The sequence below is a fragment of the Vicia villosa genome, unplaced genomic scaffold (assembly GCF_029867415.1).
Source record: "Vicia villosa cultivar HV-30 ecotype Madison, WI unplaced genomic scaffold, Vvil1.0 ctg.000359F_1_1, whole genome shotgun sequence".
Classification (NCBI taxonomy): domain Eukaryota; kingdom Viridiplantae; phylum Streptophyta; class Magnoliopsida; order Fabales; family Fabaceae; genus Vicia; species Vicia villosa.
This window is the reverse complement of record NW_026705162.1, coordinates 722,726-749,057: the sequence shown is the minus strand read 5'-3', so window position 1 is coordinate 749,057 and position 26,332 is coordinate 722,726. Positions and strand designations below refer to the sequence as shown.

At 34.0% G+C, this 26,332-nt stretch overlaps 1 protein-coding gene across 1 annotated transcript; it reads right to left on the bottom strand.

Moving 5' to 3' along the window:
- Nucleotides 1-9,831: 9,831 nt before the first annotated feature.
- On the bottom strand, nucleotides 9,832-11,195 carry LOC131627365 (acyl carrier protein 2, mitochondrial-like; the record flags this gene model as incomplete). Its single annotated transcript, XM_058898211.1, has 2 exons — nucleotides 9,832-10,017; nucleotides 11,046-11,195. Coding segments are annotated over 2 exons (327 nt in total), but the record flags the coding sequence as incomplete, so codon positions are not given.
- Between the last annotated feature and the right edge of the window lie 15,137 nt (nucleotides 11,196-26,332).

Below are 26,332 nucleotides of genomic sequence, written 5' to 3'. Positions count from 1 at the left end.
CTGAGCCACCAGTCTGGCTTTGTTCCTTACCACTTCACCTTTCTCACTAAGCTTGTTTCTGAAGACCCATTTTGTACCAATTATGTTGAATCCATCTGGTCTAGGAACAAGATCCCAAACATCATTCCTTGTAAACTGATTTAGTTCTTCTTGCATAGCAATTATCCAGTCTGGATCTTCTAGAGCATGATCAACAGAAGTTGGCTCGATCAAAGATACAAGACCTAATTGACAGTCTGCATTGTTCCTAAGGAATGCTCTTGTTCTGATTGGATCATCCTTCTTTCCAAGAATGACATCTTCTGAATGACCAGAGATGAGTCTGGATGATCTTCTGACAGATGGTTCTTCAGAAATACTTAGATCCTCCAGAGAAGCTGTTACTTGATCTTCAGATTCTTTGCTTCTGAGGAGCTCTGCTTCTGATGCGTTGCTTCTTGGCTCAACAACTTCTGATATGTCAATATCACAACCTGCAAAATTATCAACTTGCTTTGGTTTTTCAGAACCAAGCTTATCATCAAACCTGATATTGATTGATTCTTCTACAACCAATGTTTCAGTATTGTATACCCTGTAGCCTTTTGAGCGTTCAGAATATCCAAGAAGGAAACACTTTTGAGCTTTGGAATCAAACTTACCAAGATGATCTTTAGTGTTCAGAATAAAGCATACACATCCAAAAGGATGGAAATATGAAATGTTGGGCTTTCTATTCTTCCACAATTCATAGGGAGTCTTGTTTAGAATAGGTCTGATAGAGATTCTATTCTGAATATAACATGCAGTGTTTATTGCTTCTGCCCAGAAATGCTTAGCCATATTGGTTTCATTGATCATGGTTCTGGCCATTTCTTGAAGAGTCCTATTCTTTCGTTCTACAACCCCATTTTGCTGTGGAGTTCTAGGACAAGAGAAATCATGGGCAATACCATTTTCTTTGAAGAATTCTTCAAAGGATTTGTTCTCAAATTCACCACCATGATCACTTCTGACCTTTATGATTTTACACTCTTTTTCAGATTGAATCTGAATGCAGAAATCAAAGAACACTGAATGAGTCTCATCCTTGTGTTTTAAGAATTTTACCCATGTCCAGCGGCTATAATCATCTACGATGACTAATCCATATTTCTTTCCTCTGACAGATGCTGTTTTGACTGGTCCAAACAGATCAATGTGCAAGAGTTCTAATGGCCTTGAGGTAGAAACAACATTCTTAGACTTGAATGCAGGTTTGGAGAACTTGCCCTTCTGACATGCTTCACAAAGAGCATCTGATTGGAATTTCAGATTAGGGAGTCCTCTGACAAGATTCAGTTTGTTAATTTGAGAGATCTTTCTCAAACTAGCATGACCTAATCTCCTGTGCCAGACCCACTGCTCTTCAGAAACAGACATAAGACAAGTCACCTTCTGACTCATAAGATCTTGCAGATCTGTCTTATAAATGTTATTCTTCCTCTTGCCTGTAAATAGGATTGAGCCATCCTTCTGATTTACAGCCTTGCAAGACTCTTGATTAAAGATTATATCATAACCATTGTCACTTAATTGACTGATAGATAAAAGGTTATGTGTTAATCCTTCTACAAGAAGTACATTAGAGATGGAAGGAGAGTTACCAGATTTTATAGTTCCAGAGCCAATTATCTTGCCCTTCTGATCTCCTCCGAACTTGACTTCTCCTCCAGACTTAAGCACCAGGTCTTGGAACATAGACCTTCTTCCTGTCATGTGTCGCGAGCATCCAGAGTCCAGGTACCATGACATGTTGTGCTTTGTCCTTCTTGCAGCCAAGGATATCTGCAATAGGAATAATCTTATCCTTAGGTACCCACATCTTTTTGGGTCTTTTCTTGTTAGATTTTCTCAAGTTCTGATTGAACTTGGGTTTAACATTGTAAGCAATAGGAGGAACAGCATGATAATTCTTAATGTGAGTTTCATGATATTTCCTAGGTTGTGTCACATGCTTCTTAGTGTGTGTAATGTGAAAACTTTGTGCATGTGAGGTGTGCCTAATATCATGTGAGTGGCCATACTTGAACTGATCATACAATGGCTTGTATGTAATTTTCATTTCATCAATAGGTTCAAGTTTGTATGGGGTTTCACCCTCATAACCAATGCCAACTCGTTTGTTTCCAGACACAGCATATATCATAGAAGCTAGCTGACTTCTGCCAATACTTCTAGATAGGAACTTCCTGAAACTTAAATCATATTCTTTCAGAATATGGTTCAGACTGGGAGTGGATTTTTCTGAATCAGAAGGAGATCCAACATTATTGGATAATTTTAAAAGTTTTTCCTTTAATTCAGAATTCTCCAACTCAAGCTTCTTTGTTTCAAATTCAAATTGCTTTTTCAGCTTTTTGTATTTGAGACTGATCTGAGACTTGAGTTCCAGAAGTTCAGTTAGACCGGAAACTAACTCATCTCTAGTAAGTTCAGAAAATACCTCTTCAGAATCTGATTCTGATGTAGATTCTGATCCGTCATCTTCTGTCGCCATCAGCGCACAGTTGGCCTGCTCATCTTCTGAATCATCTTCTGACTCATCCCAGGTTGCCATAAGACCTTTCTTCTTATGAAACTTTTTCTTGGGACTTTCCTTCTGAAGATTTGGACATTCATTCTTGTAGTGTCCAGGCTCATTGCATTCATAGCACATGACCTTCTTCTTGTCAAATCTTCTTTCATCAGAAGATTCTCCACGTTCAAATTTCCTTGAACTTCTGAAGCCTCTGAACTTCCTTTGCTTGGTCTTCCAGAGTTGGTTTAGCCTTCTGGAAATCATGGACAGTTCATCTTCTTCTTCAGATTCTGATTCTTCAGGATCTTCTTCTCTAGCCTGAAAAGCGTTAGTGCATTTCTTGATATTAGATTTTAATGCAATAGACTTACCTTTCTTTTGAGGCTCATTTGCGTCCAGCTCAATCTCATGGCTTCTCAAGGCACTGATAAGCTCTTCCAGAGAAACTTCATTCAGATTCTTCGCAATCTTGAATGCAGTCACCATCGGACCCCATCTTCTGGGTAAGCTTCTGATGATCTTCTTTACATGATCAGCCTTGGTGTATCCTTTGTCAAGAACTCTCAATCCAGCAGTCAGAGTTTGAAATCTCGAAAACATCTTTTCAATGTCTTCATCATCCTCCATCTTGAAGGCTTCATACTTCTGGATTAAGGCAAGAGCTTTTGTCTCCTTGACTTGAGCATTTCCTTCATGAGTCATTTTCAAGGACTCATATATGTCATAGGCCGTTTCCCTGTTAGATATCTTCTCATACTCAGCATGAGAGATAGCATTCAGCAAAACAGTTCTACATTTGTGATGATTCCTGAAAAGCTTCTTTTGGTCATCATTCATTTCTTGCCTTGACAGCTTCACGCCTCTGGCATTTACTGGATGTTTGTAACCATCCATCAGAAGATCCCATAGATCACCATCTAGACCCAGAAAGTAACTCTCCAGTTTATCTTTCCAGTATTCAAAGTTTTCACCATCAAATACCGGCGGTCTAGTATAACCATTGTTACCGTTGTATTGCTCAGCAGAGCCAGATGTAGATGCAGGTGTAGGTATAGTCCTTTCACTTTCATCAACCATCTTTTAAATGAAGCGTTTTTCTCTTCCTGAATCTTTTCTAAACACGGTTAAGTGCTTGCACCTTAGAACCGGCGCTCTGATGCCAATTGAAGGATAGAAAAACACTTAGAAAGGGGGGGATTGAATAAGTGTGACTTAAAATCTTGAGCGATAAAAATAAAATGCACAATTATTTTTATCCTGGTTCGCTGTTAACGAAGCTACTCCAGTCCACCCCCGCAGAGATGATTTACCTCAACTGAGGATTTAATCCACTAATCGCACGGATTACAATGGTTTTCCACTTAGCCGCAACTAAGTCTTCCAGAGTCTTCTGATCACAACCTGATCACTCCAGGAACAACTGCTTAGTTCACTCCTAAGACTTTTCTAGAGTCTACTGATCAACACGATCACTCTAGGCTTAGTTCACTCCTAAGACTTTCTGCTCAGCCAACTGCCAAGACTTCCTGCTCAGCCAACTGCCAAGACTTCCTGCTCAGCTAACTGCTAAGACTTCCTAGAGTATACTGATCAACTGATCACTCTAGTTCCTTACAACTTAATGTAATCAATTCAAGAGTTTACAAATGCTTCTTAAAAGCGATAATCACAACTGTGATATTTCTCTTACAATTTAAGCTTAATCTCACTAAGATATTACAACAGCAATGTAGTGAGCTTTGATGAAGATGAAGATTCTGAGTTTTGATTTGAACAGAGTTTCAGCAAGTGAATTTGAATTGTATTGGTGCGAAAATCGTTAACCTTGCTTCTCATCAGAACTTCATATTTATAGGCGTTGAGAAGATGACCGTTGAATGCATTTAATGCTTTGCGTGTTCCGTACAGCTTTGCATTTAATGTTATACGCTTTTGTCAACTACCTCGAGCCTTGTTCACGCTGTGTCTACTGACGTAGCCTTTAGTAGCTTTAACGTTCCTTTTGTCAGTCAGCGTAGTCTGCCACGTGTACTTCCTTCTGATCTGATGTTTGTGAATACGACGTTTGAATATCATCAGAGTCAAACAGCTTGGTGCACAGCATCTTCTGATCTTCTGACCTTGAAGTGCTTCTGAGCGTGATACCATCTTCTGATCTTCAGTGCTTCTGATCTCATGTTCTTCTGATGCTTCCATAGACCCATGTTCTGATTCTGCTTCGACCATCTTCTGATGTCTTGCCAGACCATGTTCTGATGTTGCATGCTGAACCATTTGAGACACATCTTCTGAGCGCTGAATTATGCGTACTCTTTATATATATTTCCTGAAAGGGAAATTGCATTGGATTAGAGTACCATATTATCTTAAGCAAAATTCATATTATTGTTATCATCAAAACTAAGATAATTGATAAGAACAAATCTTGTTCTAACAGGTATCGCGCTTAGTGCGATAGGGAGCCCGCTTAGCGCAGTATCTGGGACGAAAATTGATATTTTTGAAAAAATGATTTCAGAATATGGACGCTTATATTTTACTCTAATTTTTGATGATTTTCTGGAATTTACTGTGCACGTTTGGGTAGGTTTAGAGGATGATTTATATGAAACTTGATTTTGTGAATTCATGCATTTCTATACTTGATTGTGATGAATGTTTTTTGTATTGATTAGTAATATGATAATTTATGGTTATGTGTTGAGTTGACCAAGATGGTTATGAAGTTTGCGCATTTGAATAATGATATGATTTTAATGAATAACTGAATGATGATGCCATTTTGACTAGCTGTGGTCGTTGATTTTGTAACGCTGAGCATCATACATTCAAAGCATATTTGTAGAACGATAGTCCAATGGTGAGATTATAAATTGTAAAATACTCCGGTTCCAAGCGGGAATCGATCCTATGGTGGGGATCTTTGGAGAACGATGACTTAGTCATCAGTGAAGTATTGGTACCACATGCATGAGTTTATTGGTGTTGCATTGCATTGTTGTAACATTGCATGATTCAATGACGTTTGATTATTGTGATGTGAATGATTTAAGTGATGATTGTGTTTGTATTGTGTGATGATGTTGTGATTAGATGATGATGTGCATCTGTGAGTAAGTATGTGAAGCATGAGGATACGTTGTATCAGTATATGTGATTAATTATTTGTATACCACTACTATATTTATTCCTTATGTATTATATAATAATTAAGAAATACTCACCCTTTATGTTTGAATGTTGCCTCCACGTGGGTAACGCGAAAGTATTCAGGAGTAGTCCTCTGAAGTTATAGGATAGCTTCGTGGAAGTCCTTTTTATCGTGTTCTTAGAATAAAGGGAGTCTTGCTCTGATACATAACATCGGGGCCGAGATCATTGTGTTTGGCACTATTATGTTCACTTTTAGTTATTTGAATTTAATTTGAATTTGATGAATTACCCTTGATGAGATTATGATGTTTTGAGTTATGACTCACGAACTATGAAGTTCGATTGATATTTTATGAAGTTTATTAAAGATGTTTTAAATTATGAATTCCGCTGTGAGATATCATATTTTGTTTTATGATGATAATGGAGTATAGTTTTAATTAAATTTTGAGAACCCGTGTTACGAAGCAGTACATTTAATTTGTGAAGTTTTTATGAAGACATGACACCCTTGTTGCTGATTTTATTTTGAATTGATTTGTATTATATTATGAATATCTATGTGGGTTAGAAGGTGTTACACTTAGCGCATGTCTAAGTGATCAGTTTAATGTAAAAGGTATAAGATTAATTATTAAGATACCAAGGAAGTTCTCTCTCTCTCTCTCTCTCTCTCACACACACACACACACACACACACATACACACTCTCAAAGACTTTTAAAAGCCTCTCTTATTTCATAAAACACATGAAAACCTTTTTTACAAGTATTTTATTGATTAAGGACTTGTTTAATCAACTAGGAGTGCTTTTTAAACTAGTTTATCGATTACCGAAATAGGTTTAATTTATTAGCATATTTGTAACTCCTCCAATCTATTAGAGAAGCCTTTAATCGATTAATGACGGTGAAATTCATAAAATTTCCATACTTGGATTTTCTAACCAATTGCCAACTATTGTTAATCGAATAGAACATTAAACATGCCCATGGATCATTTCCTGTGAAAATATCAAAATTAATTTAGTAGAAACTATCAAGAGGAAACTCTTAGGGACGGGAGTAGGACGAGTGGCTAGGCTGAACCTGTATAAATCTCTAATACATTTCTCTATTTCCTTATCTCTTTATCTTTATGTACGGTCTTGTTCCGCTGTATTTCTTTCTCTCCATCCCTTTGATATTATTTTGTTTACTTATTCCATTACTTAATATTCATTTGTTTTATAAAATTAACTCAAACAATTTTATCAATCAAAGTTTTTGTAACTAGACTTTGACTTTAAACCACCGCAATTCACCTCCCCTTTTGTGTTTGGATTCACTTGTCAACAAGAGACATCAAAGTCTAACCCGTATTAAAAGACTAATTGTCTCAGGAGGTAGTTTGATAACTTTAAATACTTATTTTAATATGAAACTTGTTATGAACTCATCTCCACTATTTAATGGTGAAAGGTTTGTCAAGTAGAAAGCAAGAATGAAAATTTCAATTAAAGCTACTGATTTTAAATCATAGGATTTGTTATAAATGGTTGGTTTGTTCCTACTCATTATGCTAAAAATTATGTAATAAATGAATTGATTAGTCTATGGACCCGATTGTTGGACAAGTGACTTTAAGCACAAAAGGGAAGGGGGGGGGGGGTGAATTGTAGTATTTAATATTCACAATTACTTTTATACTTTTCTCGATTAAGGTCGTGTTAGTAGTTTCTTTTAGAGTAAATGGTAGCGGAAATAAATTAAATGGTAAATAGAAGAAACATAAAGAGAGTGAGGGTTAATGAGATTGCACCAGAGAGTTATCCAGGTTTGACTGAACATTGGTCTACTCGTGTCCCTAAGAGGTCTTCTAGAGGTTTTGTCTATAAACTTTTGATCTTTTACATGTTATGCCCACGAACCTTAATACACTTTCATCTTGAGATTTTTACAGGTTTATCCCAAACCGATATATTTTACCCCAAGCTAAGCTAACTAACCGTTTAGAGATTTATGACTTATCTCAATAACCAAACCAAAGCTTTTTCCAGCAAACCTCAAGAAACCAACCACATAGATTTTATAATTGATTTATCTCACGAACCAAACTCACACTAGTGTAGGAAAGATTTTTTACATCAGGCGAAAAGCAAATTTTACATCGGGTCCGGGTCTGATTTAAAGTCAAGTGATGTAGTAAATCAAAGACATTTTACATTGGGCAGCAGTCCGATGTGAAAAATACACCTACCACATCAGTTGACTGTTATATCTGATGTGAAAAAGAGGACTAATTCTATTTTTTTTAAAATAACTACAATATTTAACACCGGTTGCCTTAATGGCTCGATGTAAAATACAGGTTTTAACATCGGTTGCCTTATTGTCCCGATATAAAATGTAGGTTTTTACATCGCTTGCAAGGTGCATCTGATGTAATATGCTTGCTTTCTTTCTTAAAAAATTAGGCTATTTTTTAGAGAAATCGAGGCGAATTTCCTGTATTTTTTTTACCTTATTTTTCAAACATCACACAGACCACATTTAGGTCGCTATTTTTCATATTTTTTCAACATCACATAGATCATATTTAGGTCGCTATTTTCATATTTTTCTAACCAGTGAAGGGTAATTTCATTGCACCAAATAGCTATGGTGCACATATATATTCTTCAAAATGAACAATTGATTTACAAAAGTATTAATCTAGGATACACAGAAGTATACAAAATTATAAGGAAGTTTACACACGATGGACTACAACAACAAAACAAGTGAAAACATAAAAAAATATCCAACCATTTATAAGTTCTTTCCCATACTTTAAATACCAACATGCAATCCACAAGATGAGTTGTAGCTTCAGTAGACAATACCAAAATCATATTTACTGACAATAAATAATAACACCAATTAACATCAGCAAACAATACTAAAGTCAAGAAACTCAAATCATATATATATATATATATATATATATATATATATATATATATATATATATATATATATATATATATATATATATATATACACATATATATATATATATATATATATATATATATATATATATATATATATATATATATATAAATTGTTACAAAAGTAATTTCATATTTTATGTGGCTTTATATGGATTTTTTTCTGAATGAGTGCTTCTGGGTTCATCAAATGGCAAATGGCAATATGTGATGAAAAATATGTTGGATATTGTCTCTGCCAATATAACCGAGTCTTGGATGCAAGTAATAAAAATAACTTTATTTTGTTATTTACTTTGCGTTTTGCAACTTAGTGTGAATTTTCAAAAAATAACTTTATATTTTTATTTATATATATATATATATATATATATATATATATATATATATATATATATATATATACATATATATATATATATATGTATATATATGTTTAATCTGACACTAAATGTCAACAGTTAAAAAAATTAATCCAACGGTCATATAAATAGCCTATTTTTTAGGCGAAAAAATAGGCTATATATTTTTTGTTATTATTTTCTTTAATTTAATATGACCTTTGGATTAATTTTTTTAACGTTTGAGATTTGGTGTCAAAACTTGGACACCTTTGTGTCATTTGATCCTATCCCATATATATATATATATATATATATATATATATATATATATATATATATATATATATATATATATATATGGGATAGGATCAAATGACACCAAGATAAACTTACTTTGTAACAATTTTCTTCGTGATTTGATCCATTTCTCGATGAAGTGAACAAAAGACGACCACAATATTGTCTCTCTGATAAATGCATATAAATTGCCAATGATTTTTGTACATGTGTTTGGAAACACAAAAGTCACATAAAATATCTATGTTATCGAAATTAAAAAATAGAAAACACAATTTCTTAATAACTTACCCATAAATAAATGGTAGTAAGTGACACACTCATTATCAACATTTTCGTCACGTAACTTATCTTGTATGTATTTTTTAATATTTGCTTGAGATTTCAGCACATTATCAACATACATACACCTAGCAGCAAACAAGTTTGATTATAGAAGCAAACAAGTAAGGCAAAAAATGTCTTAAAGTCGGATGATTTTACCGTAATTTATGATAAAGAAAAGACATATTTTATAGCTAGCCTCATGAGTTCCACTACTTGGCCTGAGGATGAGATGCAATGAAGTCAATTGCAAGATTAATGGAGTTAATGTTTTCTGCTTCATTATCAGGAATTTCAAATCCAAACTCTTCCTCAAGAACCATCACAATCTCTACATCATCTAAACCATCCAATCCAAGGTCGTTTAGGAAATGAGTAGATGGAGTGACCTGCCAAAAGCAAATAAGCACAGGCTCAATGCTAACAAAAGAACATAAACTTAAATTATAACACTACACAATTGCTGGAAGAGGGTTTTGTATCATCAAAAAAGATTAAAAAAACCCTTTAGAATTAAATGAGGTGTTAATAAACAAATTGTATGTCTACACTAAGGCCCTTTCTGTATGGGTAGTTGAACTTATCTACTATCATAAAATCTTGCATGGTTTTTAAGGATAGATTATTGAAACAGCTTATAACATTGTCCAGAAACTTCTTTTAACTGATTTCCACAAACTCTCCAAGATAGTTTATGAAAGCATTGATTGTATTTAACTCATGTTATAGAAATAAATTACCGAAAAAGACTTGTATTATAATAAAATAAACGCTTAACTATATTGTTTATGAACCTTAATCCTCCAAAGTACATTATTCACTTAAGAGAGATCAAACCCATGGCAGTTAATATATCTTCACATGTGCTTAAACAATTTATCTTTATACGAATGAAATATTTTATCATATAATGCATCTCATACACCAAAATAGTTTTATATTCGGTTGCCCTATCATGTCTAAATAACTTCATTTTATTTTTTGTTATAATTAGGCAGCACCGACATCTCTAAAAAAAGGTGTGCCCGTGTCGACACCTGCATCAACACTTATATAAATAAATTGTTCGTGTTAATGTTAGGATCATGTTCGGGGTGTCCGTGCTTTATATAAATAACTTTTACTGTGTATGTGCTTCATAGATTATAAATAACTTTTACATAAGCATTTATCTATTGGAAAGATGACCTAAATATTGGGAATATAAATTTGCAATATGACCATTTATCCAAACATGACCTAGAAATTGGCAATACAAATTTGTAAAATCCACGAAAATGAATCAAGAAATAATTGCAAATAAATTATAAAAGTTAAGAGATGAATCGAGAAATGAACAACATCATATAATGATAAGCGAAACAATAATTAAATTGAGAAAGGGATAATAAAGAGATAATAGTAGAAGAGTGAATACCTTAGAAGGTTCTACTTTCTGAAAGTTTTTTACGCACGAAAGGACGCGATCTGTGACCTGAGATTTATCGAGGAAAGAACCCCTAACCTCTTCGCTAAAGTGGCGGAGGGTGAAATTGGGAAGAAGATGCAACGAAGATTGGTGGTTGAGCGGAAATTACTAGGGTTTTCGTTTAAACTGATGTAATGGTTTTGTAAGGCATGCTTCGGGATTTCACATTGATTGAGGAAAATGCCTGATGTAAAGGCCCATCTATCACATCGGATGGTCGCTGACACGATGAAAAGGCCCGATATAACAAAATTTATTTTTACTTACCAAACTGTTACCGTATTTTATTTTCCCATCAATGGAATTTTCACATCGGTGAAAATCTAGGCCCGGTGTGAAACCCTTTATACTAAACTTCATTTTATTTACCAAACTGCCACCGTGTTATATTTTTCCTTAAATCAAATATTTTTCACATCATTGGAAATAAGTATCTGATGTAAAATCCTTTGAGAAATATTTTTCACATCATATATCTTGAATTGATGTAAAATTCTTTAACCAGCACGACCACTTAAAAGCTCTCCCTCAAAAGAAACATTTCACACTTAAGCATTCAGGCAACCTCAAGTCAAGAGAAATATTTCTAGAGAGAGAAAGAGATAAAATAGAGAGATAATTTCCAAAGAAAATATAAATTGTTAGAAATTGGCATGAAATGAAGAGGAGGCGAGCCTCCTTTATATAGGAGTTGGAAAAATCAGAAAAGGAAACAATCTATGTGCCGAATTGATGAGCTAATCGATTAGCATAATGCTCCAATAGATTGGCCAAGTAATTTCTAATTAATTACCATGCCCCAATAGGAAGTATATGATATAGAGTCATTGCAAGTCATTAATGTGTTGTCCCAATTGTTTGGTTAATTGATTAGCCATTTTCCAATCGATTGGCTGGCTCAGAAATTTTTTTCCAATCAATTGGCACAAATTATCAAGTGATTGGTTATTTCAACAATTCTTTGGACATCTTCTTAATCACTTGGCTTGGCCTAGAAAACAATTTTTAAGGTAAATACTTTTTGAAAAGGATGTTTTAAGGTGTGTGTGTGTGTGTGTGTGTGTGTGTGTGTGTGTGTGTGTGTGTGTGTGTGTGTGTGTGTGTGTGTGTGTGTGTGTGTGTGTGTGTGTGTGTGTGTGTGTGTGTGTGTGTGTGTGTGTGTGTGTGTGTGTGTGTGTGTGTGTGAGTAAGTGAGTGAGTTGCCTTAGTATTTAAGAGTTGTTCCATATTTTTTTAAAACTCGGGTGGCTCAGATAGACTGATTGACACTACCTGACGAGCTTTCATGCTTCAAGATTCTTTGTTGGATTGGTTCTGTTCATATAAGCACTTTAATCTTGAGTATCTTATTGATGATGCGTGATATGTTTCTTTGATTAGGTCACCATCATCAAGATGGAAAGTTGTTACTACCGACTTTAATTATCATTGTCATTATCAAAACATCTAAGAGGATCTTTTGCGGGATTGTCAACTTTACACAAAGATAAGATAAGAGGAAGGTTAAATTAGGTTTTAATGCCAAATACTTAACATTAAGTGCTATAAACACTAAAGAGTATTTTATGTTTTTTTATCTATAATACTTTAATGGAAATATGAGACAATCTTGAAATGATCTCTAGGGATTTTCCCGAGATCAATTAAGAGAGTATAAACATGCATATTCAAGAAGTTGAGACTCCAAGTGAAAGTGAAGATAATCTTCAAGGATGGTTATCAAAAATTAAAATACATGGAAGTCACATAAAAATATTTGTTTCTAACAAATATCTTAGATTCAAGAACAGGTATCAGAAACCTGATTCAATACTTGATTCCAAAGGTAAAAAGGTTTGTGATGAATTTCAGGAAAAAAAATCTAAGAAGGGTGAAATTATCCTAAAATTTAAAGCTAACCTATATACTAAATGATGAAAAAATAATTCAAGTACATTAGAAGAATCTTAATCAAAAGAGCTACATGAAGAAAATGTTGAAAGATCAACACCAAAAGTATCACATGAAAAACTGTAATTGTGTATGAATGATCTTTTGACGAATCATCATCCATAGAATTTTTGGAGAATCATCATCTAAAAGAATTTTTGAAAAATCATAATACAAAATAATATCCGAAGAATCATATTATTCACTCCTTCATATGAAAACTTTGTAGCATCACATAAAACAACATATGAAAAATCAACTTGAGAAACCTCAAATTCATAAACCATAGATTTATGTAGAGATGCTTGAAAAGATTTATTCAAAGTTTCATCTGAAGATTCTCATGAAGCATCTTCTAGAAAACTATAAAATGAATCAGATAAATAGAAACATGTATGCTTTAAAGTTTCTTTTTAGGAAGATGACGATGAGGAAACAAACTATATGCCATAAGTAAAAGCTTAGTAAGAAAAATGAGAAGTTAGAAAGAAATATAATAAACTTCAAAGATCATAATGAATTTCTTGAAAGTAATAAAGTTTCTCTTGCAAGGTGGATCCGAATATATGTCTCTCTTGCTAATCTTTAAAATTGTAATTATTGTCTATTTTTCTGTTTTGTGACTTCTTCGTTATTTTAAGGGTTGAATATCTCTTATACTCATTGTAATCCAAATTTTAGATATAAAAAAAAAAAAAAACATATACAAATCACTAGTATGTGGAGACAATAATTGACTCAACATATTCGCATAACTCGATTACTTACACAAAAACTCGTTTCCAACTCAAATTATATATTACCAAGTAGTTTTCAGTCGGCAAATATGAACCCTAAAAAACCCTAATATTTCTTATTGATAAAAAAATCCTAAAATTTTGCTAACCTCTTCAAAATCTTTTCTGATAATGACACTGATATACATCTACTTGCAACTGATTAAACTAAGTTTATATAACCCATTTGCTATACATGATCACGCGTATTGCACTAAATAATTGGTTACAACTCATGTAAGAGACATTGCCACTACAATAGTATAGCAAAATTAGAAATTAGTAGTAACAATTAATTAAATGTGAGTTAATTAGTGGGCTAATAAAGTCAATGGTTGATTTGATGTGAGTGACTTATGGGATTATCTAAGCAATAAATGAGTTGAAAGATTTATCTAATCCAATAGCCGGCATGTTCCTCTAAACCAGGCAGTCTCATTTTTGTGAGGCAGTCTCCCCTTTATGAGAAATAACCCAATTAGGGCGGCAAACAATACTTTTCATTAATAAAGGTTGTTAAAATGTCAAGATATATACTAATCTCACATAATTATTTAGTCAAAAAGAACTATGATCTCTCATTTTAATTAAGTGCCATATATATAAAATACACGTCTAAAAATATTCATTGTATAAGTTTAGAATATAAAAAATCATCAGTTCTTACTTTTGTATAATATGCGCAAATTAGTTAGATAATTTATCGAACTATTATGATATAAATGACACATGAATTTAAAAAGCAGCCGTTTTAGTTAATGTTATTAAATTATTATTTATTAATCATATCAATAAGATATTATCAGAGTTAAATAAATGAATTAGAGTTATAATAGGAAAATAATTGGTAAATATTCATTGTATAAAATAAGATTTTTTTTTTTTAAAATAGACTTCAATGACATAGAATTTTAAAAAAAAATTATATAGAGTAACATTTCTCAACTTACAAATCAATTTTATAATGATACATTGTGGTATCCGAATTTATTAATTAAATTATATATCGTTCGCTGTTTATATTGACACACTAAATTTAAAAAAATATTGAATGTGAAGGATGTATCAGAAAGATTTCAAAATCCACTTTTATATAAAATCATACTCCTCATATTAGAAGTCAATTTATAAAAATGAATCCGCACAAATTCTAATAATTATTAAAATGACAAAATATTGTAGGTAAAATACAAAGCTTCCAGAGAAGTTGAGAAGTAAAATGAAAGACTTCTAGCAAACAAGTTCACTGAAATAGAAGGAGGAGAATTCAACAAAATCTATACCTAGTAGCAAAAATGATGATGATATGATGTATTATTTTAGCTACTTTAGCAAAGGGTTGGAGGTTCCACCAAATGGATGTAAGTCACATATTACACAAGGATCTCTCGAAGAAGAAGACTACATAAAAGTTATGGATGTATACCAAGTTCCCAATAAAGTAATGGTTTGACATCTAAAAAAGTCCATGTATGGGTTGAAACAAGCTTCACAAAATTGGTACTCAAAACTCTCTCAATCCCTCATAAACTATGGCTTCCAAGAGTCCGGTGTGAATGAAGACAAATTCATGGTTATTTTAGTCTATGTGTTTGATGTGGTAATTGCAGTAAATAATATCTCTACATGTAACAAATTCAAATAATATTTAAAACACTACTTTCACAACAAGGGCCTAGGACCACTTAAATATTTACTAGGCCTTGAGTTAGCATGGAGAGCAACCTTGTTATTCATTTTCCAATGCAAATACAGTTTAGAAATTTTAACGTCTAATGTATCTGACCATCACACAATCACAAATCACTTTATTAATTTACGTATTGAGCCAGTTTATACAAACTCCTCAATCGGCTTATTGGAACGCAATTATACATGTACTAAGGCATTTAAAATCATCGTCTTGACAAGTTATCATCCTAACTAAGGATATTTATCTCCAGGATACTATGATTTGGATTAGTCGTCATACCTTTTAACCCAAAGATCCACCACATATTACTTGATGAAATTAGGATCTGCTCCAATATCATGGAAGACGAAGAAGCAAACCATCATATCAAAGTCACCAAATGAGCCAAAATATCGAGAAAATGAATCAAGTTGTTAGTAAGATCATATGATTGCATAATTTATTATCAAAATTATATATTTAGTATGGTTTTCCTTCTATATTGCATTATGATAATAAAGATGCAATTTACATTGCATCAAATCCAATCTTCCACCTCTAGTTACAGATGAGAAATGGCCTGGTGGTATAGGCCTTTGAATGATTAAAAAATGGGTGTTGGTTTCATCCTCATTGTCAATAAATGTTTTAAGAGAGGGACCAGGGTTGTTGAGCTCATGCATCTTCTGCCACAATTAAGGATACTTTATTCTTGCATGGGTATCACTAAAATATTTTTCGGCCATAGAACGTGTCAACCTAATTGGAGAAAGCATCTATTTGTTTTGATAAAGAGTTATGAATGGCGGTTGAAGACATCGTGGTTGGTGGAGGTCCTTTCTTCGGGGACCTTCAATGGAGGGTGGCTTCTTTACCTATTAAATTTGAGATATCGAGTTTGTATTATGCAGTAGAGGTTGCCTCATATTAAGTGATCGTACCTGATCAGACTGGATCGTCAATGGCTTCAACTGCTGGACTTTGAGTTAATGGGGGTGTACCTGGAAGATACTCTGAGGCCAAAGTGAGAAATAGAGCAAGGTAGTGCAAGTACTGAGAATAGGTGAGAATGAATGAATACCTCACCCTCCAGTGAAAGAGGGTATTTATAGCCCCCAACGTAGGGCCAAGATTTCCTTATTTTGGGATGGATTGTTGGAGGTCCAAAACAAAGGAAACTGTCAAAATGCCACGTGGTAGGGCAGAGTTAGCAAGTGACTCATATCCTGGTTAAATCGATCACAGGGTTCGAAGATGGTGACTGAAATTCCCACTGGTGGGTGACCACGTGCTCTTCGTAGAACACGTGGGGATGAAACTCCAATGGTCACCAAGGGAAACAGGCGTGTTTGAGCTTGGACCATGAATTGGGCCTGCTCGGCCCAACCCAGAACATTAAGAGACAATGGGATATATGGTTTAGGCCTTGCTTTCGGCAGAGTTGTGGATGTTCTTAATGTTATGATTCCAAATTTTGACCTTAGTGATTTTACTAGAAATGACATCGTTCCTCCTAAAGCATAACAAGTTTTAGAGGTGTCCTTTTTAATAAAAGTGTTCAAGACATGGATGTAAAGCTTAACATGACCAAAAGAGATAAAGCCGTTTTTGGTTGTTTGCAACCAATACATTCTCAAGATTTTCTCCTAGTTATCCGTATTGATGGTCTAGGCCAGCATATGTCCTCGATATCGTACATACCATCCTTAAATACCGATTCATGATTTCCTTATTTTCTATTGATGAGGTTTATCCTATTTGTCGCAAGGCGTGCTTGGATACATTTGGAAACACACTATTAATTGCAAGGAGCTTCCTAGATTCAAATGTCAACATGACTTTGTTATGGATGTCTTATTGATATATTTAGGCGTGCAGGGGTATATATGAAGAAAGATGTGTTTGTGAATTTCTTGACTGACCCATGCTAGGGGAGATCGACTCCTAGGCCAACAGATGTTCTAGTGTATGAGTGAATAGGAGAGAAACATGCATGTGTAGACTTGACTAAGGTTTCCCAATTGGTGCGATTGGAGATTGGAGGTTTTATTGTGGGACAGACAGCTCGCAAAGTCGCTTCAAGTAATGTGGCCAAGCATGAGAAAGTATATTTCGACAATGAGCATACTTTATATCATTTGCCTTAACACTTTTGATTTTCTAGTACCAGAAACAGTTGATATTTTCCCGAGAATGCAAATGCTCGTGCAAATAACATTAATTACTATCAAAGTTAATAACACTGTCAATTTTTCTTATAGACACATACCTGTAAATAATAGATTTTTTTTAATAGATCAGAAATATTAGAAAAATTGAGAGTGTTATTAACTTTGATAATAATTAATGTTATTTTATTTATTGTTAGAAAAAGAGTTAGTTTATATTGTGAACATATATCTATTTTTTTTTGGTGTTAACCGATCGGTATCCGCGGGGAAAGGGGCCCCACGTGACTAATCCGGACCCGGGCTCGGAGGCGACGACACCGTGGCCCCAGGGCGTTTTTTACTCCAGCCGGGATCGAACCCGTGAACATATATCTATTATTGATTATAAGAAAAAGTAGTTAAGTTGATAAAAAATAATTAATAAAATAAAAAAATAACAAAAAAAAACATTTATAAAAAAAGGAAAAATTCGCATAAAGTCTTATATGTTGGTAGTAGTTTTCAATTGCAAATCGAATGTTGCATTAAAAAAAAAAAGTCGATTGTCAAACAAAGCAAATTTGAAAAATCAAATTGGAGTAATTTGAATTTAAATTCTCAAAGACGATGTTTCAAAATTTCCAACAAGTTCTTTGACACTGATCTGCCAGTTGTTTCGTGAAATAGTGTTAAAGAACCAATTTCTTCCATTCTCTGTCATTAAAAGATTATTTGAAACTTTTTATGTATATTAAAAAAAAATTGGTTGAGTAATTAAAATATGTAAATGTCAATGACTTTATAAAACAAATATAAATGAAGCAATAGTATATGTCTTCACGATTTATTAGTAATTAACTTTTTTTATTAGTTTATTGGCAACAAAAACATGTGTATGTGTGGCAGTATTATAATTAATAAAGAAAATGCAATAATAGCACTTCAAGCTGGATCTATAATTGTGTGAACTCTATTAATTTATACTTTTTATATATTGAAGCTTTGCCACCTTCCATCATCTAAGTAGCTAGCTCTAGTTTATTATTTATATTCTAGGTTGTGCGGGTGATTTAAACATTGTCCGATCTGATGGAACAACAATGGAAATATACGCAATTCTTAGAACACAGAGTTGATTATTCAGAAAGAGGATTTAGGGTTTTATCTGTTTTAGAGAAAGAGATAACAAAACAAAGTGATGAGAGTTTATTGGGTTATTTTATTGAATGAAGTGAATGTGATATATATATATATATATATATATATATATATATATCACTTAGTACAAAACAATAGAGCTGCAATATTATCTTTCATGTACTAAAGTCAACTAATTCTAACTATTTGAATTACTAAAACCAATACACCTCCTTAATTCATTTAGTTAGATGCCTCAACCATTTCCAGCTTCATCTTCAAATACTCAAAGCTGCTTGATTTCAAAGGCTTTGTAAGTAGATCTGCTATCTGCTCTTCTGTCCTGCAATGCTTCACTTCTAACTTGCCATTGTTTACTTGATCTCTTAAGAAATGGAACTTGGTTTCAATGTGTTTACTTCTACCATGTGCTACTGGATGCTTTGCCAAATCTATAGCTGATTTACTGTCAATTCTGAGCTCCATCCTTTCATTCTTTGTTAGTTTCAATTCCATCAATAGCATATTAATCCATTGAGCTTGACATGCTGCCATGGAAGCTGCAATGTATTCAGCCTCGCAGGAAGATAATGCAACCACTGGCTCCTTCTTGGAACTCCATGAAAAAGCTGCATTTCCAATCATAAACACATATGCTGCAGTGCTTTTCCTGTCATCCTTGTCACCACTCCAATCTGAATCTGAGTAGCCAACTAAGTCACCCTCTTGACCCTTACAGTATTGAATGCCATAGCTGCTTGTGCCCTTCACATATCTTAAAATTCTTTTAGCTGCAACCATATGTGAGGTGGTAGGTTTCACCATGTACCTGCTGATCAGACCTACACCATAAGTAATATCAGGTCTTGTATGGCACAAGTACCTCAAAGAGCCCACAATTTGCTTGAATAATGTTGAGTTCACTTCCTTTTCTTCATTTGCTAAGGACAGTTTTACTCCTGTGTCAACAGGTGTTGAGACAGGTTTGCTATTCAGCATGTTAAATTTCTTCAAAATGTCTTGTGCATATTTCCTTTGATGTATCACAACTCCTTGTGAATTCTTTTCAAACTCAATTCCTAGGAAATATGTGAGATTTCCTAAGTCAGACATCTCAAACATCTTCATCATACTCCTCTTGAAATCCTTCATTTCATCCTCATTACTTCCAGTCACCAGCATATCATCCACATATAAGCACACAATGAGCTTATTAGTGGTATTTCTGCAGTATATTCCATGTTCATTTACACATTTCACAAAACCTTGCTGAACAAGGAAGCTATCTATCTTTTTGTTCCAGGCCCTTGGGGCTTGCTTTAGGCCATACAAGGCTTTGTCAAGCTTGAATACACACTCTTCCTTTCCTTTTATCTCAAATCCTGGTGGCTGGTTCACATATACTTCTTCTTCTAATTCACCATTGAGAAAGGCAGATTTTACATCTAATTGGTACATAGACCAATTATTCTTGACTGCTATAGCAACAATCAATCTGATTGTTTCCATTCTTGCTACTGGAGCATACACTTCATAGTAATCATGTCCATGCTTCTGCAGAAAAACTCTTGCAACCAGTCTGGCCTTATACTTTGCCACTTGACCATTTGGCTTCAGTTTTGTTTTGAATACCCACTTGACATCAATGCACTTCTTGTTAGGGGGTAACTGAACTAACCTCCATGTTCCATTCTTCTCTATGGAGTCCAGCTCTTCAATTATTGCTTCCTTCCAATATTTTTGTTTAAGAGCCTCTTCAAAAGACACTGGTTCAGTTTCAGCCAGCATTGCTAGTTGCACTATGTCACCTTCATTTGTGACTGCTTGATCAGGGAACCTTTCATACTCTCTCAACCTGGCTGGTGGTTGAGTATTTCTTCTTGTCCTGTTAGTAACTTCTGTATCTTCAACAATTTCTACTTGTTCCTCTGCTTCAACTTCCTCTGCCTCTGAACTTGATAGGTAGAAGTGATTGTCAAGGTTATTTGAGGCCTTGTTCTTCCAGTTCCAGCATTTTGATTCATCAAACTTTACATCTTTGCTGAACATTATTTTTCTACTAGTTGGATCATATAATTTGTAGGCACCAGTTGAATGATAACCAACCATAATCATCACTTGAGATTTATCATCCAATTTTCTTCTTAGTTGATCAGGTATATGCTTGAAACACAATGAGCCAAAAATCTTCAGATGTTGAACACTTGGTTTTGCTCCACACCATGCTTCTTCTGGTGTCTTGTCCTGCAGCTTCTTTGTAGGACTTCTATTTATGAGATATGCTGCAGTAGCAGCTGCTTCACCCCACAAGTAATGAGGTATCTGTTTTTGCTTCAACATACTCCTTATCATATTTACCAAGGTTTTGTTCTTCCTCTCTGAGATCCCATTGTGTTGAGGTGTGTAGGGTGCTGTAACTTCATGATTTATACCATTTGATGAGCAGAAATCATTAAACTCAGTGGAAGTATACTCACCTCCTCCATTTGTTCTTAATCTGCTAATTACCTCACCACTCTCATTCTGAACTAGCAGTCTAAATTTTTTAAACACTCCAAACACTTCACTCTTCTTAGCTAGTAAGTATATCCATAATTTTCTAGTAAATTCATCTATGAATGTTACAAAATAGCTATTTCCTCCTATTGATTTCACTTCAAAAGGCCCACAGGCATCAGAATGGATTACCTCAAGTTTCCTGGTTGCATTGTATGGTACTTCTGCATTGTAAGAGCTCCTGGCTTTCTTTCCTGTACAACACATGTCACATACTTCATTAGGCAGCTTTATCTTTGGTAACCCTAGCACCATTTTCTTCTCCTGAAGCATATTCAGATTCCTGAAATTGATATGCCCATATCTTTGATGCCACAACCAGTTTTCACTCTTTGTTTCTGATAGCAAGCACTGATCTGCAATCACCCTGATGTTGATTTTGAAAGTTCTTTGCTTTGACAATGGAGCTTTCAAAATTAATCTGCCTTTGCTATCAAACACCTTCATAGCTTGTGCTTCCATCTTCATAGTATACCCCTTTTGTAGTAGTTGTCCAATACTGATGAGGTTACTCTTCATACTTGGTACATACAGTACATCTGTGATGCATGCTTTCTTACCATCTTTCCTGTGAATTAACACTTTCCCAATGCCAGCTGCACAAACTATGCTATTGTCTGCAAATCTAATCTTTCTATTGACTGAATCATCTAATTCAGATAGCCAAGATTTCTTGCCTGTTATATGATTTGAACACCCCGTGTCCAAATACCATTCATCACTGCTTTCTTCTTCCTCCTTAACTGTTGCCATCAAGAGTATTTCTTCAGAATCTGAATCTTCATTCTGAGCAAACTTAGCTTCATCTCTGCTTCTTGGAACCTTCTTAGATCTACAATCAGCTGCATAATGTCCCCACTTCTGACAATTATAGCACTGAATGTCTTTCAAATTCTTCTTCTTCTGATCATACTTTGCATCTTCTTTCTTAGTTCTTCCTTGACTTTTGCTAGAGCCTTCACCACTCTTGTTGGAGTAATCAATCCAGGGTTTCTTCCCCTTCTTGAATCTTCCTTTTTTTTCATACTGGGCCTGCAAAGCTTGATCAGAGGATACACTTTTACCTCTTTCTTTAACCCTATCTGTCAGTCTCAATTCATGTGCTTCAAGACTTGCTTGCAGTTCTTCTATCTTCATAGAATCCAGGTCCTTGGATTCCTCCAAAGCAACTACAATGTGATCAAACTTTGTTGTCAAAGTTCTGAAAACTTTCTCAACCTTCATCACATCAGTGAGAACTTCGCCATTCCTTGTCATCTGATTTGTGAGATTGATCACCTTATCAAAGTATTGACTGATGGTTTCTTCTTCCTCCATCGTCAGCACTTCATACTGTCTTCTTAATGCTTGAAGTCTCACCTTCTTCAATTTACCATCCCCAGAATACAATTTCTCCAATGCATCCCATGTCGCTTTCGCGCTTTCATAATGCATAATCTTCTCAAAGATATCATTATTTACACTCTGATGAATCAAGAACATTGCTTTCCCATCTTTCTTCTTCAAATCTTTGTGTGTTGTTCGTTGTGCATCAGTTGCATCGGCCGCTAGTACTGGTACTCTTTCATTCACGACTTCAAGGACATCTTGAAACCTGAAGATCACCTTCATCTTCACGATCCATTGATCAAAGTTCTTGCCTTCAAACACCGCTAGATGCGCAGGAATGTTGTTGTGAGTTGCCATTCTTCACGAATTCTCAAACAACAGTTATCGAACCGGGCTCTGCTATACCAATTTGATGGAACAACAATGGAAATATACGCAATTCTTAGAACACAGAGTTGATTATTCAGAAAGAGGATTTAGGATTTTAGTTGTTTTAGAGAAAGAGATAACAAAACAAAGTGATGAGAGTTTATTGGGTTATTTTATTGAATGAAGTGAATGTGATATATATATATATATATATATATATATATATATATATATATATATATATATATATATATATATATATATATATATATATATATATATATATATATCACTTAGTACAAAACAATAGAGCTGCAATATTATCTTTCATGTACTAAAGTCAACTAATTATAACTAACTGAATTATTAAAACCAATACGATCAAAAACCACAAATATATAGGTGATGATAGGATGCGATTAAGTTTGGGCGTAATAAAGTGAATTTTCGATACGACGAAGTAGGATAAATTTTTAAGATTAACACATCAATGTTAAAATTAGTAAATGAGAGAAAAATAGTTTAAGTAAAAAATAGTAGAATATTTGGATTTTGGTGCGTACGTAGCAGTATATATGAAAGGCGACTAGAACCACTCAGATCACCGGAGGTGGAATACGAGGGACCCTTAGATTAAATCAGGCGGCTGACAAACACTGAAGGGCAAAAATTGAGTGTTTGGTTCTTGACCGCGGGACCACTTGATCTTCAGCAACTTAATTTACATCCTTTTGGATGGGGTCTTCTTATGGTTGGATCTCAAGATTTTTATCTGTTACCCCCACACTTAAACCTGACAACCCAACAAATTTCCATAATACTTAAATTATCCTTGTGAAATTTTTATCAAAAAAGAGTGCACAAAATATTCGGTAGTACACGTAAAAAACTAGTATGAATTGAAAAACTCGGTAGTGAATTAAAAAAAAAATCTAGTATGCATTTTTATCGGGTTTTTTTTAAGAAAATCGATGGATGGAAAAATATACCATTTAAAAAAACACCATAGCTTAGCGGATTTTTTCCAAAACGTTTAAAAATCATGTGTAAAATCATCGGCTTTTTAAAAAACTTTTAGATTTATCAGACTTTTAGGAGGGCTTCAAAAAATCTAGTGGTGTAATTTTTAACGGTTGAGATGTTCCCATTATAGAGGCAGATGAAGTTTTAACTTTAGAATCGCTCACTAGATAAATTTTATTATCATCCATCCTAGGTAACAAGAAATGTTGAAGATAAAAGCTTGAGTTAAGATGATACATGGCTATGTAAAAAGGATGAAGCACGAGAAGTCGAAGAAAGGCGAAAGCTTTAAGAAAAGTACTAAAATCACTCCTAACAATACGCTAAAGGAAGAGGAAACAAAGATGTTTTCTAAAAAGTTACTATAAGCTTGAAGGATGAAGGTTGCAAAAAATGTCCAAATACTCAGTTCGCCCTATTTATAAGCAATGGCAATTGAAATGATCAGACCAACTATAGAAAGAAATCAAAAGATCAACAACTAGATTTTCACTCAGGGATACACGCCAACTTGAGTGCACTCAAGTACTCTATAAATTGCGGCATGCCCTAATTGGTCATGTCACTACACGTATCAGAAAAGGGTGACAACGCTTTTCAATGATGAAGTCGCATTAAATGTGTATGTTTCCAACTACCTTTTTCAAAACTGATACTAAGCATTTCAGTTTCATTCCACATCGGACCACGTTATGAATGTTAGTCAGTGTCACTTAAGGCTTCTCTCCTCAATCATTTTCTCATGAGCCTCAAGAGAGCTTTGAAGTCCATCTTTGTTCAACGTCACAAGATCCTTCGATTCTTCTATCGCCACTACAACATTTTCAAATCTTACCGTCAAAGAACGCAAAATCTTCGACACAACATTGTGCTCAGAAACAGTTTTTCCGCAAGAATTTATTTGATTCACCAATTGCGTAACTCGCGTCACATAATCGTTGATTGGTACCACATGCACAGGAGTAAAAGAGAAGAAATTCGTGTCGCGTCACGTTATCTATGTTATCTGATTATATGATTGTGATTTGATTTTATATGATGATTATACTATCCTTGTTGTTTTAAATCTATTTGAATTATGGAATATATTCTCACCCCTTTCTTGTCTCTATGTTTCTACTTTTGTACTTTATACAGGTAATCCCCAAGTTGAGGCTGAGGATAGTTTTGGTAACCAAGGATGGTGTAGTTGGCCTCCTCAATAGTTTCTTTTGCTTATGTTTTGTCGTATCTTTTATCGGATGTCTAGTTTTGTATCTAGTGTTGTTCTTATATTGTAACATCGGGATAGGGTTTTTGCTATGTCATATAGTTATTTTGGACATATCACTTTGCTATATTTTATGATGCTATGCTTTGACCTGAATTTTGCATTTGAAATATAAATTGTAAGTTTTTTGTCAATGTTACACCCTTGCTTTTAAATTCATATTTTCTGCATGCGTTTGTATAAAATATATATCGTGATTTAAGGTATTGCATGGTTGGTATCAGAGTCTGGTCAGTCCATCAGGCCTTAGGTATTAATAATTATTTTACCCTTATATGCGACATATGTGTTAATATTGTCGGTACTTTATCCCCTTAGACTGTTACTTTATTTACTGTTGCTACCAGCTAGTGGTTGTGTAACCAAACATTAGTTTATCATGAGTCAAAGATGGAACTTCAGTGTAGCGCAGCGGGAGAGTTACTTGAGAGTTGCCAAGTCAAATAGAAGAGTCTTATCTAGAGTTATTTTTATCAGGAAATTTTCGGGGATGAAAATCTTGTAAGTGGGGGAGAGTTGTAACACCTCAGGAATTTAATTAGAATTTTATTAAAATTTATTATGATTTATTAGAATTTTAATTAAACTTTTAGTGTGCCTTGTGATTTAATTTAAGTTATTATTGAGGATTTAATGATAAAATAAGAGTTATTAATGTAAAATAAAATAATAATAGAAAATAGGGAGGATTAAGATAAAAAATATTGGGATAAATAATTATAATTAACAAAATAAGAGAAATTAGTGAGAATAATTAAAATAAAATAAAAACCTAATTTTATAAAAGGACGAGGGAAGTTTAGAACGTGTCAGTAGAACGAAAACAAGGAGAAGAGTTAAGGCAATCAAAGGAGAGAAATTTTTAAGGAATAAGAACTTTCTTCACCAAAAAGCTTAAGGTTTCGCCTTAATCAAGTAAGGGGGTATTATTTCCTGATGGATGTTAAGCTAAGGTATAGTAGAGATCCTTTAGCCACTTTTCTCTTTTATGATGTTGTTGATTAAATTACGAGAGGTTTTTAGAA